An 18,097-nucleotide genomic window follows, 5' to 3' on the forward strand; every position below is an offset into this window, starting at 1 on the left:
GAATCTCCCTCTGACCTCTTTAACTCTTTAGAATTATGCGGCAGCTCATTTAGTAACCCAACAATACTCATTTAGCAATGCCAACTGTACTACAAGATTAAATGGTAATATTTTCTGAGCCCACTTTGTCCTGCGAGAACATCCGTCAATTCGATTTGAGACGAAACTGCCTACAAAGTTTATTCGGTGGCCCACTATTAGAAAAATTATATTCAGAAACCACTTTCGGATCTCTTAAATTCTTTAGGATTTTCCGGGAGCTCATTTAGAAACCCATTTGTACCAAAATATTATGCAGTAGTCTTTCTTGAGCCCATACTGGCCCGAGAGATCATCCGCCAATCAAATTTGAGTAGCAAGTGCCCACAGAGATTATTCGGCAGTCCATTTTGTGAAACATTTTATCCAGAAATCTCTTCTGACCTCTTTTACACTTTAGAATTATCCGGCAGCTCATTTAGCTTCCCCCAACTGTACTAAGAGATTTTTCGGCAGTCTTTCCTGAGCCCACACAACTCTAAGAGATCATCCGTTAATTTAATTGAAGCGAAACTGTCTGCAGAGCCTATCCGGCAGCCCACTATTAGAAAAATTTGATCAGAAAACCTTTTCTTGAATTTTGGAAGTCTGTTTAATCAAATCAAGCTTATCAAACTAAGTGTACTTATTATGGCATCTCTTGGAATATACAGAATTATCCGAAAACTCGTTTGGTAAGAAAATCCACTCATTGGTCATACGGTCAGTATATGATTATCCAGCTGCTTATTTAGTAGTCGATCTTTTATAAGAAATTATTTGGCATTCAAGTTTGAGACTACACTGCCCTATAGGATTATACAAGTGTGCTTTTTGGGCACCATAAGACGTTAGAAATTATCCGGTGTTATTATCAAATGTATCTAATTACCAGTGCGGGCATTTTTATCCAATTTTGTATGCGAAAATATTTTGAGGTCTCTTTGATTATATAAATTATCCGAAAGCTTATTTACTAATAATATCTACTCAGATATTATCCAACATTAAATATGGGACCATACTGTCTAAGAAGTATAAACGTCAATGTTGCTTGGAACTCCATAAACTATCCGCCAGAACTTTGATTGGCCCTGATTACCTCTAGATGTTATTAAGTAATCAGTGTCTTTATAAATTTGTTAAGCGGTGCTTTTCGAGACACTAAAAATTATACGGCACCATAAAGTATTATCCGGAGGGTTGGATATGTTACCATTTCAGTTCTTCTGTTCGCGGAAGACCTTAAACCGTAGCTAGCCGTTCTATCCGTTGAAGCAAAGACATCATAAAATTGATATAATTTTATACGCTGTCTCGAAATGTATTATGTGCAACACCTGTTATCTTGAAATGATTGTCAAAAGCAAAACTAAAACACAAAAACGAACCAAACCACAAAACACAATCACAGCCAAGCAACATCTCTTTAATTATCAATACAGCATGCATACCAACACAAACAAAAAAGTATACGTGTGCGGTTGCAAGTCCGCGGTGGCATGCAACAAACTGTTGCATGTGCGTGCGCACACCGAGAACTGCATAGCGCGCTATAAGTATGACATACAACCACAAGCGCAACAACGAAGCAGCATGCCATCACTTTTGATGAGTTGGTAGGGAGGTGCGCCGAGCACGCCAAATGCTCAGGGGTGTTTAGAAGTAATGAATGGCAAGTGGTTTGAAGCCGCGCCAATGTCGGCTGTTTTATATGCATTGCCTCTTTAGCTTTTGGCTAAGACATTTGTGGCGCGCCTTGTGGTTACGCCGCACTGGTGCTTGACGCGCGCGGTCTGCAATCAGAGCGCGCTGCGTGTGACGCGGCAACGCGGGTTGCGGCTGTATAGCCTTGGGCAAGCGACACAATTAATTGACTACAGCATGACGGCTTGTGGTCGTTGTATAGCGACACTGATTTCGCGCTGGTGTATATATAATAAAAAAAAGATAAAATGAAATGCATTGCCACTAACACAATAATGAGCGCGCGTTCATTCATTTATATTTTACGCGTTGCAGCGCGCGTTCTAGCAACACATGCACAGTCTTACGCGCTTACATTTATTTACATGCAAGCATTCAACAATTTGTTGCAAGCATACACAGTGGTGCTAAACAAATGCTTGGCTCACCTTTAATGGGCGGTACATTATTCTTGTTGGTAAACTAGCGCGCATTCACTGCTTTAAACAAACTTTTTGTTTTTACAAAATCATTAGCGTTTTTGTGGGTTTAGCGCTCAAATGTTTGTTCAAATATAAATTATTTGCTAAAAATTTATAGATTTAGCATCTAAAAGAACTTCACTCTCTCTATTTCGCTTTTATGAAATTAATTTTTGTGCGCTTTTGTTGCATGTACAAATATTTTGCACACTAAATAAATATTTTGGGCTATCACTGCCACTTTTTATTATTTTTGTTATTTACAAGTCTGTTTTTCATGAAGAAACAACGCGTGGGCGTGTTGCACCTTAAGGTAGACTACAGCTTTGGTCGCCTTTGTATATCTGCTGTATTTTTTTGTACAAAATGCAAACTATATACAACGCCATTGGCAGCTATATACAAATATTGTCATTCAACAATACACACACAGCCACAAAAACCTTTTTGCAGCGCCGCTGCTAGCTAGCGCGCTCACTTACGCTTACACAGTCACGCTTTTAGTTAATTTTTTAAAATAATTTTTGCACAATTTACGCAATTTTTTGCACAAAATATTTTATAATAACCGCAGTTTACACTTTTACGCTCATTCTTATGTGTATTACCTGTGCGCTGCATACTTTCAGGCGTGCACAATGATTTTTCGCACTTTTCAGCTGCTTGCGGCAGCATGTCGTTAGCGGCAGCGCTGTTGCTGCTACTGCTGCTATGCATGGACGTCACAGGTGCCAGCGCACACCTTGCAACAATAAGTGGCGCCAACAACAAAAAACAAAAATCACACTTAATAAACTTTGGCTAAGAGCATGCGAAGTGTTATATACTTTAAGGCGTGCTCGCCACTGCTTTTGGCGCCCATATGTAGCGCTTACCGTGCACGCGCTTGTTGTTGCAAGTCACTATTCAATAACAATTCGTGGCAAATTTAACTGTAAATGGTGACTTAAACATTTTTTTGTTTATTATAAAATTTTAAACAATTTCTTGCAATTTTTCATTTGTGTACTCTGTACCAGAAACTCAATTGCTTGGCTTAGAGTTTTCACTTTCTACCGTTGTATGCGCCACCGACGCGTCGCGTTCGCGTTTTCAACATAAACTAAAATTCGGAATCCTTGCGCGGTTACAGGAAAGTGTGTTAATGGTGCCAAGAGCAGCCAACACAAAAGCAGCAAAGTTGAAAGCCAGCAGCAGCGGCGCTTGCAACAACGCAGGCAACAACACTGCTGAACGGCAACGTCAGCGTCAACCACAATGGAGATTCAAAAGGCAACAACAAAATGTGCTTGCTGCGCTTGGGAAGGACACGCGTACACATGTAAACAAATACCTGTACGTGTGCGCTGCACTAACACATGTACACAAGCGCAGCGCAGCGGCGGGCAACTCATACAATGCATGTGTAGTCGACGCCTACACGCTTTCACTTGTCATCGTCTGCGCGCTCAACTGTCAACACAATAAGAGCGCGCACAGCAATTCTCTCCACAAATGTCAATTTTCAAACACGCTAATATCCTTTCGACAGTTAAATGTCAGTGACGAGCCTTCTAACTGTCATTGCAGCGCGCAGTAGCGCGCTCATCGCTCTCACACATACAGAGAGCATATTCCATTGCTATTAGTTGACTGTGTTTGGCGCTCTCAATTTATTAATTATTTGAGCAGCATACCTGTGCTTACTCCTGCTCACCTTCATGCTATCAGCTGCTGCTATCATATGCGCCATTAATATTTTAAAACCCGTGCAACCAAAAAGCATACTCTTTCAGTTGTACATGAATATTTATTCTACCACCCCACACCATTCTCTTTTTGTTACGCACTCCTCCCATTTTGTTCTTCATATGACATTTGCTCGCTGCCTTTCTCTTGGTAAACATACAGTTTATTGTTTGATTGGGTGCGCGCGCGCTTTTTTAAGCACTATTTTTCTATTAGCTTGTAAACTTAGAGGCAAATAATATTTGTACAGGTGTGGAAAAGTCAAAGCTACCATAAGTAAGTCCAAAGCTTAAATGCAATTATTGACAGCTTGTTGTAGTTTTTATCGTAAAAAATAAATGTTTCTATAGTTTTCTGTAAATAATTGTCACTCTGTGAAAGCTTAGGAAAAAGCTTTACAAATCTAAAAACTTTAAAACCTTGAAAGCTCCACAAATCTTACTATACTCTTAGCCATAAAGTTGTATACGAAAGTATGTGTAGAATTGTAATAATTTTTTTGAAGCAAGATTTCAACTTCTGTCATTTTTTACGAATTTGCATATAAATTATATTTTACTTTAACCTTCGATAAGATTTTATACCTTTTCAGAGTCGTGTTTTCTTCTTCTTATATATCAAAAAGAAGTCTTACAAATTTCTAATGATATTAAGAACGAATCATCTTATACAGATTTTCAAAAAAGGTTTTTAGAGTGATCACAAACTATTAGCTGCATCTCACTAATCTCAAATGATCCTCTAATTACGAAAGTTTTTGTAAGTAAAAGTATTTTCCGCACAAAAAAGTGATTGACGGTTGAATTGAAAACCCATTATAGGATATATCTGCAGAGTAATCATAACATATCTTCGGGTAGTAAAGAGAAGAAGCTCTGTTGTCACAAATCATTTTTCGAAAACAAAATAGCTCGGCCTATATTAAATACTATTTAATATTATCTCCGAATCGGCAACGTTAGTAAAATTGATTCTTTTACGATTCCGAAAAGTTTGTATCTCCAAGAGTCGACTGGAAACAAACTGGACAAAAATTCTGTAAAACCGACGCATGGTCGAAGTTACCATGAACAATTTTCGAAATAGAGAAAGGGAGGATACTTTTCGACAATATGTTTACTATTTCTATCAATCTTTTAAGGATCATCAGTTTCAATTGATATTTTTAAAAATACTTAAGTGCAGAGTTCATAAACTATTCTCTCGGTCTGGTATCAGCTACCAATTCTCAGACTATAAAAATCTCACTGCTCTCATCCACTCAGTTCTATGATCTATCAACTATAGTACGAATTAATTTTTAACAAAAAAACAATATTTCTATTGATCTGCAGAGTGATAATCTGCGATCCTTCGCTGAAGAGTGATCTATTATTAACACGAGAAAGGAATTAATAATAACCATCTGACTAAAAGATTTCTATAACTGCCTCGAATGCTACTAAAATTCTTAATGTAAATGCTGATCTGAAGAGTGATCTTTAGCGTTCGTTTGTGTAAAAGCGACGTGGTATGATAATCTGCTGGGGAACTTTGAAGAACCGTCTAGTGTACACTGGAATATAATAGTCAAGTGAGGCGCTCCTTCAGTCATCTACGATGTGACGCAAACAGCTGTTCATACAATAAAAATTAGCAAAAGCTGATATTTGTTTTAAGTGAAAGAGAACTGCTGTGAGTGTTTAGTTTCTCAATATTTCTGCTACGATATCGGCCTATTAAAGCATACAGCTGCCATATAAACTCGGTGATGAAAATCAAGCTCTTGTAAGAAAAATATTTTATTTGAAAAAATATCTTTACTTCATAAAATTTTTAATGAATTATTTTCCAAGGTAATGGAACAATCTACAAAGAAATTGTTCAGATTGGTCCACTAAAGCATATAGCTGTCACACAAGCTAAACGAACATAATTAAGTTCTTATATGAAAAACTTTTTTACAATATTTGAAGAGTATTTTGACGAAATTAAGCATTTGTTGTTGTCTAAGTTGTTGCTGAAGCTAAAATCTTTAGTGTTTTTGTTACCAACCGCCTGTATTGTATTAATCAATACTGAGCAACATGTTGCGGCAAAACATAATCACCTACATATTGCGTTTAAAGCGCGTGAAAAACTGTTTTGTGGCATGTACAATTTACAATGCAAACAACAGTTACGATGCAGGAATTTTCTCTTACAGAAATACACAAACACACATGCAAGTGGCAATATAACTGCAATAAGCGCCTTTATTGCTGCTACAATAAACAAGCAAGCAAAGCGTTAATTAACAGCTTACCACTTTGCAACAGAGCAATTAATATTGACACTCATTGCTGCTGAAGCGTACATTATCATTTGCAATGCTTTGTTGCATGCACCAAATGCGCAAGGAATGAGCAGCGCACTTCACTTAATACGTTCAACAGCTTGCAACATCAAATGCACAAATCATTGGAAAGGCTTGTGGCACGTGGCAGGTGTATGCGAGAATTGAGCGGAGAGAAAATTTATGCATATTGCAGTTTTAAGCTTGCAACAGTTTTATTGCTTTTGTATAAAACTTAACATTGCAAATGTTGTTTTACTTATGTTGCATGATATGTCTCCTCTCATGCATTTGGTCGTGTTTGAAAGTGTACAACAGTGTAGCAAAGACATACCTTTTTCATCTTAATACTTTTTAATATATATCTTTAGGGTATATTGTGAGCAGCAGGAGATAGCTTTACCAACCGAAGAGGAGGAAGTTGGAAAAGGGACAAAGTTGCGAAGTAACCAATGAAGGATAGAATTGGACTCGCTGCCGCATCTGGAACATTTATTTAGAGCCAAGGAGAAGCTTCCGGTCTAATCAGAAGGTACATCGAGGACTCTACATAACTCAAAGTTCATCCATAACTGTCTGTAGAGTTCTACGGAATCAAATCTCACGTTTACTTTACTTGATCAGTGGTAATTCGGTACTGAAGACCATTCAGCGACTTTAAACTCGAGGAAAAATTTTAGTTTCTTGCCAAAAAGCTGACTCAGTTTATGTCTTTTGATTTTTAGAGAGAGCCAGAACCCACTTGAAGCTTGGAGCTTATTGATTTCTCGGCGGAAAAAAGTTAGCGAATGTTTGACTCGAGCTCACGAGCTTTCGCAACAAAACGTTAACTTGGTTCTATCTCTTACAAAATCAGTTGAGTAGAATTCGTTTTAATAAGAATCTGAAAGTTAGATCATTATGTCAGACCAGTCTTGAGTAGAACTGAAAACTGTAATTTGGTTAATCGTAAAGCTTATAAAACTAATCACAACTTAGTCTTAATGAGATGTGGTTGAAGATGTAGTCCTGGAAGGACCTAGATATCATTTAAAGTCTTAAACTCATTGTTTGTTCGGTTGACATAATTAAGGGTTCGGATGTTTGATGTGTGCTTAAGAGGTTTTGGAAAACAAAATTTTGCTTTTCTCTCTCATAAAAAAATGAGTTGAGCAAAATTCTTTTTGATGAGAATCTGCATGTGTCTTTTGTTTGCCATGTCAGACCTGATCTGAACTAAGTTTTTGAAATGAATTTATAGTTATTCAAGGAGCTTTTATGAGCTTTTTGTAAAGTAAATTTGGATAGCTGCCGTGGAAGATCTAAGAGCAAGCTACAGGCACCTTAATCGTACTTGTATACTTTGAGTGGCCGAGCCTTCACTGTACTGCCTATTTTCAAAACCCTGAAACTTAACAAAATAGTAACAATCGGTTTTGATCGACCTACAATACAAAGCATATTCTTTCCATTGCTTTCTTCAAATACAAATTCTTATGCCTATGTTTCAAATATTAAACGTGTACTCACCGGTCTGAGTGCTCGAGTCGAAGAAAGTGCTGGTTGTCTCCACTGTCATTGTGCCGATTGTGCCGTCAATGATTTGTGCACTTGAGTCACGACGACCACGATAGCTGTAAAAAAATTATTGGGTTTATACAGTAAAATCTCAGCTTTATATATGGTAATTTTCATTACTCACCGACACACATCATCGCTTTGCGAGCTCTGACGCCGAAAGTTTCTGCAACGTATCATCTCCTCTGTAGTCGATTGTCGACGAAAGCCACGTGCTATCAAAATTTCTTCAGTGGTCGATTGTCTTCTAATTGCCGGTCGCGAGCTCGTCTCCGCCGACACCAATGGTGGTGGTCGTGAGCAAGGACTTGGATCACGCGACGAGCAACAGCTATTCGAATCGGGAGAACGTGAGCTGCGCGCAGCCGACGAGCTCTGTCGTCGCAGCGTCTGCCGCCGTGGACTGCCGTCGCGATCATGACTGCGATCGGGTGAGAGATGTGCGCGTGAGTCACGTCGTCCGCCACGTGATGCACTGTCCGGACTAAGCGAATCACGACGCGACGTGCGCGCACCCGGGCAATCCTCCGGCGGATCGGGGCTAAGCGCCGGCTGTGAGCCACGTCGACTGCCGCCAGGCAGGCAGCTCTCGTCGAAAGCAGTTGCTTGCCGTTGTAGACGTTGCAAGCGTGGCGCACGTTCCGGTGATATACCGGCTTTAGAATCACGACGATTAACGCGTCCACACTGCGTAGTCGAGTCGCGACGTCCCTTCAACGGTGCGGTGGGACTAGTGGCCGGCGGTGTCACTGAGCTGGTAATGATTGTTGGTGGCGGTAGTGCTTGACAAGCGGAATCGACCTGATTATAGTTGGTAGTAGATATTAACGGTACTGAATCAGAGCCACCTGAACTAGTTGAAGGACGTTGCTCTTGACGGAAGTTGGGAAAATCGGGTGCAGCCAACGAATCACGTTTCTTGGCTGTATTGCCGCCGATCTTTGGTGGCGGAGGCGGAGTAGTGGCACGGCCAATGTTGCTGTCGCGACGACTCGAGAGATAACTTTCACCCGAGCCGCGACGCGAACTCTGCAATTAGGCGTTTGCACAAGGTAAAACCAACACAACAAATGGTAGATGGGTAGGAAAAGTGAGTTAAATGGAAAGAGGAAGAGACAGTGCGAAATTAGGATGCAGTATAAAGGTTAGCACGAAAGCTGAGGAAAAGAGCAAAGTCTGCAAAGAAAGCGCACAGAATGAAAACACTTACGCTACGTCCAGGAACCTCAACGACAACCGGCACCACTACGGTGGGCTCCTCGGCGGCAGTGCTCTCACGTCGATTCCAATGTTTCACAAATTCGGCCGTGTTCGAGTCACGACGTGAACGCATGCTGCGTATACCCGAGTCGGCGCTAGACTCGCGACGTTTGCGTGGGGTTATATAAGTGGTACCGCCACCAGGGCCAGTCGACGCATCGGTGGTGGAGGTGCGCCATGGTAGGCTGCGCGCTAGGTCAGCTAAGGTTTCGCGCCGATTGAGTTGCGCCTTCTGGCGTTGACTTTGTGTTTGCTGCTTGGCAGCGCCACCACCGCTCCATTCGCGCAGAATATCGGTGAGCTGAGCAAGTGAGCTGCGTCGACGACGCTGTAGACCTGTGTCGAGGTATAGGAAAGAGAAACAATAAAAAAGTTGGTGGATATTGAAAGTCTTGTGCGGTATAAAAGCTCACCTGGTGGCGGTGATGTACTAGGGGGCGTGGTTATCTGTGCTGCCGAGTCGCGTCGACCACCCAAACGCTGTCGTATGGTTGATTCCTCCAACTAAAAGTGAGAGAGTAAAGCAAATTAAGAGAAAAATGTAAAGAATTGTATATTGGTGTGTATTATAACTCACCTGCTCTCTGACCATATCGTCCCAGCCGTTTCCACCCTGCCACACCAGGCCCACCTGGTGAGACAAAATGGGCAGGTTGCAGACAAAGCATATCGCTGTCATCGTCCTGAAATGGTAACAATAGCGAGAGATGCATAATTTCAATGAAGTGTCATTGGTATGTGCATGTGTGGTTGAGTGTAAATATATAAAGATAGAAAATAGCAAAATATTTTGAAGAGCATATAAGTTTAGAGTAATATTCTAAAACGAACAAAAAAGTTTAAGACATGCAATTTTTAAAATTTTTAGTTCTATAAATATGAACTTTTTTTAGTCTAAATTTTTTTCTTCTTTATTTTAGGAAAAAGTTTTAAAATGCAACCCATGCCTTTTATATGAGTATGGTAAGTCTGAAAAAAAATTATATAAATTTAAAAAAAAATATTTGAATATTTAAAAATTAATTTAAAGTTTAATATTTGGGATCGAAAATTGTTAAATATGTAGCAAACATCTAACTTATTTATATAAAAGGAACAAAAAATTTGAAAAAATATTTTATTTCAGCAAACATTAATTTTATGTTTTATATTCGAATAAATTTATTAGAAAATTTAAGTAAGAAATGGAAATAATAAGAAAGACTAAATATATATTTGCTAAAAGAAATGTATAAATATAATCATGTACACGTTTTTGAAAGCTTAAAAGGCTCAGTAGTCGCCTAAAACTATATAACTGCCAGTGTATTAGCGAAAGTCATTTTGTATAATTTTCATTATATAAAAGCTTTAGCGTCTTCTAACTGTCCGTAAATTAAATTCCTTTTGAATTTCGTATGGAACTTTTAAGTGCTTAAGGTATCTGCTTTCAAGCATAAAAAGATACGTACATTAAGATTCCAACTTTTTCATATAAGAGCACGTATTCATATTCGTATATTTAGTGCTCTTTAAGCCGCTTTGAATCAAAGATTTGTACTCCAATATAATCATCCTTAATATTACTTCCTTTTATAACTCATACCTTAAACAGCTGTGGTTTGACTTTGCCAAGTCCGTTTGTATATATAAATATAAAGATGTTTTTCTTCACTTCTATGCTATAAAAAAAACACTTGTGGAGGGTATTATAGCTTCGGTGAAGTTGAAGTTTGCGTGCTTTCTTGTTTACTCTACTTTTACTAATATTTTATTCCACTTAGGCGACTAAAGCATTTGGAAACGTAAGTAGATGCAACTGGCTCTATAGGCTGTAATATTTTCTGAGGACCGCAAAACGCTTTAAATTATTAACTAACGTTCTCTTGGTTCCGATTTATTTTCATACAAAGGGCATTCCGTTACAATGGTGGTATAGAACTTAGATAATAGTTTGTTTTAGCCAAGTTCACAACCAAAAAAGTTTCAATTCATGACATCAATGTTGCGAAAATTGTAAGTAAAGCACACAAACTACAATAAACTTTTCACCGTTCTGCAGAATCTAAAATATAATTCTATAGTAAAGTTTATAGCAAGCTGAAATTCTAATTATAATTAAAAGCTCTTAAGAAAATAAATTGATAGCAAGAGATTTTTTACTATGAGCATAAAGTTTGATAAAACTAAGCTAAGAAATAAAATTATACCATAATATAATACATAAAAAATATTGATTGGTGTTCAAATTTTATAGTACACGAGTTATAATATAAAATTAGAGAGAGAAGTCGAAGACGAACGAAGTCAAACAAAGCGCAGAAATGTATATACAGCAAGCATTTTAAAAGTAGAGTAGTGAAAGCTTATGTGTAAAAAGGCAAAAAGCTTTGAGGCGCTTCTTCGAAAATAAGGCAAAAGAGCTTGAGAAAAAACTTTTTCGAATAAAATTTATAGTAAAACTTAGAAGTATTTACAAAAGCTTAACAAGTGTAGTACAGTGCAAAATTATAACTATAATAAGTATAACTATGAAAATACCAAAAAAAAATTTGGAAGAAAAATTACTAATTTAAATTGTCTAACTAACTTTTTGCGTATGTTGGTCGTGGCGCAGGGCTGATCTATGGACCTGTAATGTCGAAGTTTTGACATGGCGCATAGTTGTGGTGTCGGCGATGATAATGGCGACAACGGCAATGACGGCGACAACGACAGCAACGTCGGTTGACAACGCGGACTAATTTTGACTGATTTATTTCACTTAACTTGTGGTGGCAACAAAACAAACGACAAGCGATTTAAAAAGGCAATGCAAAGGAAATGGAAAAGCGCTTATTTCTGGGTGGCCAACGAGCTGAATATGTATACCTTTTGTTGTGGTAAGTCGACGCTGCTTTTGTTGTGGCTGCCAGTTTTATTTTATTGCTGTTGCTGCTCGGATTTTTTGTATAGTTGATAGTGTTGTTGTTGTTGACGTACAAGAAGTTAATACTACCGTTTTTCACATATAAGACACACATACACACAAACACATGTAGGGTTCGATATAATATTAGATTTGTGGGTTTTCTATGGGTTGGTGGATAGTTTGAGTTAGCTTGGTGGATATTTTTTAATATTTTTTTTTTTGAAGTTGGTTGGCTACTACACACAGATAAACTGGAAAAAAGAAAAGAAAATTCGCAAACAATTATGAGGGGAACATAGTTTGAATTTAAATTCATATTTTCTTTATAATTGACATAATATGGTTAAAGGGGGTACACTGAAAGATATTACACAGCGTTCAATTTTATATAATATTATATATAGTTGGGTATTTTGGGGCTAAACAGCGGATTTTGGAATTCAATAATTTTCAATACAAATATGCATGCAAAGTTAGTTATAACTAACTTTGGGCTTAAAATATATTTTTCGCTTAAATTACTATTGTGATAATGTTTTCTAAATAGCTTACGAGAATATCTGTCTTAATTATTTCCTTATAATCGTAACTTATATATAGCTTATAAACCGCTGCTAAATTTGTAGAGGTGCAAATAGGGTTTCAGGAAGTATTTTTTTTTTATAAATTTTAATTTTTTAAAACTAATTAAAAGCATTAAAAATATACAAAATTTAAAATATTTCAAAAAAAATTTGTTTTGTTTTTGAGTAATAATACCAAATTTGAAAAAATATATATAATTACAATAATTTAAATAATATGAAATATTATATAATGAAACAAATTTTTTTTAAATATACACTTTTAATAATAAATTGCAAAAAAATATAAATATAAAATGAAAAAAAAAATTTTTCCCAAAAATTAAAGAAAAAGATATTAAAAACATCGTTAAGAAAATAAAATCACAAATTTAATTTTTAATTTTCCAATTTCAAGTATTGGTAAAGTTGTTTTTCCATTTCGAACTAAAACAAATTTAGCAACTTAATTGTATAGACTTTTTTAAGAGTTATTTAAAAAAAATAATTTTGCCAATTAATTAAAATAATGAAAACAAAATTTTATTACAAAATGTAATTAAAAAATTAAAAAACATGCATGTATAGTTTTTAATTTTAAGCTCTGAAAATGACATACTCTTTTTCGACTTGAAGAAATATTTAAAAAATGAATATTTAATTTTTTTATTATATTTATTTATAAATAAAATGTTTGGATTCATTATTATTTTTTATAAAATTTTGAATTACCTAATTTTTAAATTAACCATACTCAAATATGTTTTCAAAAATTTAAAATCATCCTATATATTTAAAATATTTTCAAAAACATTTTTTTTAAATGAAATTGGAAATCTGCTTTTGAGAATGGCGATGTTTTGTTCACTCTAAAAGTAAAACTTATCAAGTTAATTTATTTGTTTAGTTTTTAAAAGCTTAGTTTTTTTTAAAATATTTTTAACAAATTTTAAAAGCTCTGATTTCAAACATTTCCTTAAAAATATTGATGTCAAATTTTCTGTTCTAATTGAAAGCAAATTTTTGCATATTCATTTTTTAATAATTCATTTTTTTTTTATTTAGTTTAAAGTTTAATTTAGCAAAGTAGTTTTATAATTATATTTTCCTTAAAATAATTTTTTATTTTAAGTCACTTAATTAAGTGATTAAGCTGTAGTAGTATTTTTTCGTATTATTGTTTGTTATTTCAATTTAGAAATAAAAAATTTGCAAATTTTTTTAAAATTAATTTATTTATTATTTGTAAATTTTAATTCTTTAAGGTATTAATTTAGTTTTTTTAATTTATTAAGTCTTGTTTTGTAATAAATTGTGATTTTAATTAAGTATTTTTTATTTTATAAATTTTTTTATTTTAACTAATTTTTCAATTGAATTTCTCTTAATTTAATTTTTGTATTTATTAAATTTATTTATCAAATAAGCTACTAAAAGCTTAATCACTTAAACTTTGAAAATTTATGTAGGCATATTTTTTTCGATTTTAAAGAAAAATGTTTTCAAAATAATGAGTTAATTGATTTATCATATAATAAACTTTAATTAATTAAAGCTTTAGTTTAATTTTTTGTTCTGTTATGTAACTTTTTTTTTAGATAATTTTTCTTTTTAATTAACTATTTTTTATAACTTAAATTTTTGAATTACCCAATTTTGTTTATAATTTTTTAGTTCAATTTTTATTTAATTTTGCTTTGAAAGTTCAAACATTTTCCATGTTTAACTCACTTAATTTCATGCAATAACCTAAATGCCCATAATTGTGCTTTAAATAAGTTTGAAGTAATCACGCTCTCCTGCCTCGCTCGTTCAGCGGTACAGTTGGCTCGCACTATCCTAACAGGCAGTTACCCTTCAAGAGTCAATTCAAAAAGCGTTCAATGCAAACAACAGGTTGCTGCTAAGAAATTAGAACAAATGCCAGTCCACAGCCATACATTGATAATTGTATGGGAACAAAGACTCCTTCGACCACAATTCAACATATTTTATTTAATATAATTTGTATAAATGTTATAAGTGCGCGTGTTTTGCTCCGCGGCACTTACGCACATAAAAGTAAAAGTAAATCGAAAATGCCAACAGCGGCACTGGGGCATCCAACTTAAACGCGCCATGCCGTGAAGTAGGCTAACGAAGAGTATTTATGCGGCTGGGGTCCTTTAGAAAAGACCCTTCTGCGCGCTTTTGTTCACGAGCTCGCTTCAATGTGTGCGAATGTTATTTTAGCCTACTTATACAAACGCACGCGCATGCACACACATACACACACACGAGCTCCGCACTCGCATGTGCATCTAAGCATGAAAAGAAGCATACAAAAGGGCGTCTACTCATTATGCTTAGGATACTTATACAGTCAAGCCAAGCGCTGTAACCAAACAGCTATTCTCACTTGGCAGCGGTGGCGGTAGTAGTTGCCTTGGCCGTCGCTGAGGTTTCAAGTGATTTCCAGCAATGCTGTGTAAATGTGTGTGAGGTTATTCGCAAGGAAATATAATTCAAGGCGCTCCCTATGTGCGTGTTTAGTTGCAGATTTGTGTATATATCAACATTTGCTCTCGCTCGTCAACTGGAGCAAAATGATAATTTGCTGTCCATTAACGAATGCAGAAGTGATGAGAAAAAAATTGTAAAAGAAATGATAAACATTATGAATAAAGCAACAACAATTCTGTGGCGTATTTCACCATGGACATGCTTGTTATAACTTCCGTGCTGACAATGTTGAAATTTGGCGCAGAGTGTTGGCGGAAGTTTAAGAAGTCATAGAATATGCTTTTTCTTCGGTTGACATCGGAAAATGTAGGTTAAATTTGCATTGAAGAGCTTTACTTCAGTAATGTAAAGCGAAAGATATATATTTTTAAAGCATACCTTTAGGCTACAAAAAGCTTTATCTGCAAAGAAACCGTCATTTACGAGAGAACTTATACCTATTGAGCAAAATATAAATGCATACCTTTGGGCGAAATTTCATAACTAAGAAATATAAAAGCATTAAACAAATCAGCAAAGCTTAAAATGTCAGTAGTGTGAATAAAATATTGCTTGACCTACTATCCAATTTATATTTATGCACTATTCTACAGTTGGAAAAAATAATTTTTCTATTTAAAAATTTGAAACTTAATTGTAATTTAAGCAAATTAAGCAAGACAGGGCACTGCTTGATAATAGTTTTTGGAAGCAACTAAAACTTTGTTACTAAATGCCAGAAATACAAAATTACTAAAAAAAATTAAATTGCAATATAACAAAGTCATTAAAAAACTGTAAAATCCAAGCAATAAAAAAGTTGTTGCATACTTTTAGTAGCATTTCCGAGTGAAACTCAAACTAGTTTTTTTTTCTCTTATTCATAGTAATAATTGAATGCAATGACTTGTGTGCTTTGCAACTGAGAGACATTAGTTTTGTTCAATTTTATTGCATACTTTTGCGAGTTGCTTGCAAAACTTTTAGTTAATTTTGTTACACGTGCATGAACAATAAGTGCTCTGTTCATACAAATGATTTATATTACTAATTATCACAAAATTTGTGCACAACAGTCAAATGTTTTTGGTGTTTTGCGCCCAAAGTTATGCAAAATATTATATGCAGTTAAAAAATTAATGGCTTTTAATGGCACATTATAGCAGCATAAAAATACTTTAAAATATATTACCTACTTTTAGGCGCTACAACTGAAAAATTATAAGTAAATTCTTTAAATACAATAACTGAAATGCTTACACTTGTTTATAGTCCGAAAATTAAAAAAATTGCTGGTTTTAAATAATTATATTAATGATACTCACAAAAGTATGCAGTAAACTATTTTGTGAGGCAGCCTGAGGATTTTAGTTACTTGTGCACGTGTTTTATTTCAAGTGTGTTAATTAAACTCTAAAGTTCTTCATAATTTTAACATTATCTGTCTAAACTTTTCGGTAATATACTTTTAGCCGTAAATTTTTTTAGTTGCCAAACAAGCATGGATTTACGTAGGCTTAGTCCGGTGGGATACAATTTACTCAGATATGGTGTATACTATAAGGCACTTCAATAAAGATAAGCTGCTGAGCTTTTTATAAAAATGAATTTTTGAATATAGTTTTTATATTTTCTCCTGCTCCAAAACAAACGCTGTTTCGTGGTCGGTCATGGTGACGCTCACGCATAACAACAATTCACATAATTCAATTTCAATTTCCTGAGTATTACTTTAAATTTCCGCTGAGAGCGCACACACACATGCATGGACATGACGTTGCTTGCTAGGCTTGTTTGGGCGACTGTTATTGCAAGTTGAGTAAGGCAGCTTAGCCAGCGAAAGCAGTTGTCCAACCAGTCCAAGCAGCTAGTCCGTTTACTTCGCTGTACGTATGTCTGTTGAACCGGCGGAGCTTAGTGTGTCAATGTCAGCGAAATACGGCGTAACAAATAGTGGTTGAATGCGATTGAGTGGATTCTGCGGTTAAGGAATTAAAGAGATGAATAGAATTATGAGCGGACGGTACGGGAAGAAGAGAAAATGATAAAAAAACTTGCAACAGACATTGTGATATGGCATAAAAAACGGAATGAGCTAGTGGAAAGCAAGCAAGATTGAGTTAAGCAGCTAAGTGAGACAAGCGTTCAAAGTAATCCAAAGAAAATAAGTCGTAAAAGCAATGCCAAGGGAAGGGATGAGGAATAAAATATGAAAGTACAAGGCTGTTAATCAAAAGAGTGGTATTTTTTAGTTGGGTATAAAGGAAAATAATGGAGTCTTTAAAAAAGATGTGAACTTGCGAGGTTGCAAAGACAAATATTGTGACTGAAGAACCATTGTAGGAATAAACTGACCACATAGAGCACTAAAGTTTATGATGAAGTAAGATGTAAAGTATTCAACAAATTCAAACGCAAAGAAGAAGAATTTGAATAAAGCTTTTGTGGGTAGAAAAAGCTCTAAGCTCTTCAAGTACCAAGCTGCAATTCTGAAGAACAGAGTTCAAGATTGTTTGATCTGCTAATTGGGGTAAAATGTTAGACGCTATAGCAAAAGCTCGTCTATTACAAAACCTGTGTGCTTCTAAGAATAAAATAATGCTGAAAGGAAGTTTTATGGGACAGAAAAAGGTCTATAAGCATAAAAGAAGTCAGAAAGAAAGCTTATGAGAATTAAGTGCTATCGCTAGAAATCGTCAAGAATTGATCACTTGTTCCGCTAATTGGGGTAAAAAAGTTAAAAGAAACGGCTTTTCGATTACTAAGCTTTTGTGCTTTGAGATATAAAAAAGTCTTTTACAGAAGCTAATTTGATTTGGGCAGCAAACCTACATATATGCATATATATAAAACGACGAAGCAGCGAAAGTGGCATCGTTCGAACAAAGTGTGACAAGCGCATCGCGCCTTTCTTTCTTAAACTCAAGTCACGTAGCGTCTAGGATGGCCAGCAAACATTTACACCTCTGTAACCGTGGCGTCAGCCTACTGTCCTTCAACGAGCCAAACCAGTTGAGTTACAATGCGCTTTAATCACCGTTCTCCTCGCTGTCGCTAGCACCGTGTTTCGAAAACAGCAACATCAGCAAGTTTCTTGCCGCCAATTTGTTGAATGGAA

General features: G+C 35.6%; 1 protein-coding gene across 1 annotated transcript in view; it reads right to left on the reverse strand.

Annotated features, from left to right (window-relative positions):
- Positions 1–18,097, reverse strand: part of rsh (radish) — a 285,298-nt gene that overhangs the window by 123,047 nt on the left and 144,154 nt on the right. The window contains 6 exon segments of the mRNA XM_070109883.1: positions 7,738–7,841; positions 7,910–8,814; positions 8,996–9,381; positions 9,459–9,549; positions 9,623–9,728; positions 11,615–12,186. Coding sequence (XP_069965984.1) covers positions 7,738–7,841; positions 7,910–8,814; positions 8,996–9,381; positions 9,459–9,549; positions 9,623–9,728; positions 11,615–11,679 — 1,657 coding nt within the window. The 5' untranslated portion in view covers positions 11,680–12,186.

The sequence above is a fragment of the Bactrocera oleae genome, chromosome 5 (assembly GCF_042242935.1).
Source record: "Bactrocera oleae isolate idBacOlea1 chromosome 5, idBacOlea1, whole genome shotgun sequence".
Taxonomy (NCBI): Eukaryota; Metazoa; Arthropoda; class Insecta; order Diptera; family Tephritidae; genus Bactrocera; species Bactrocera oleae.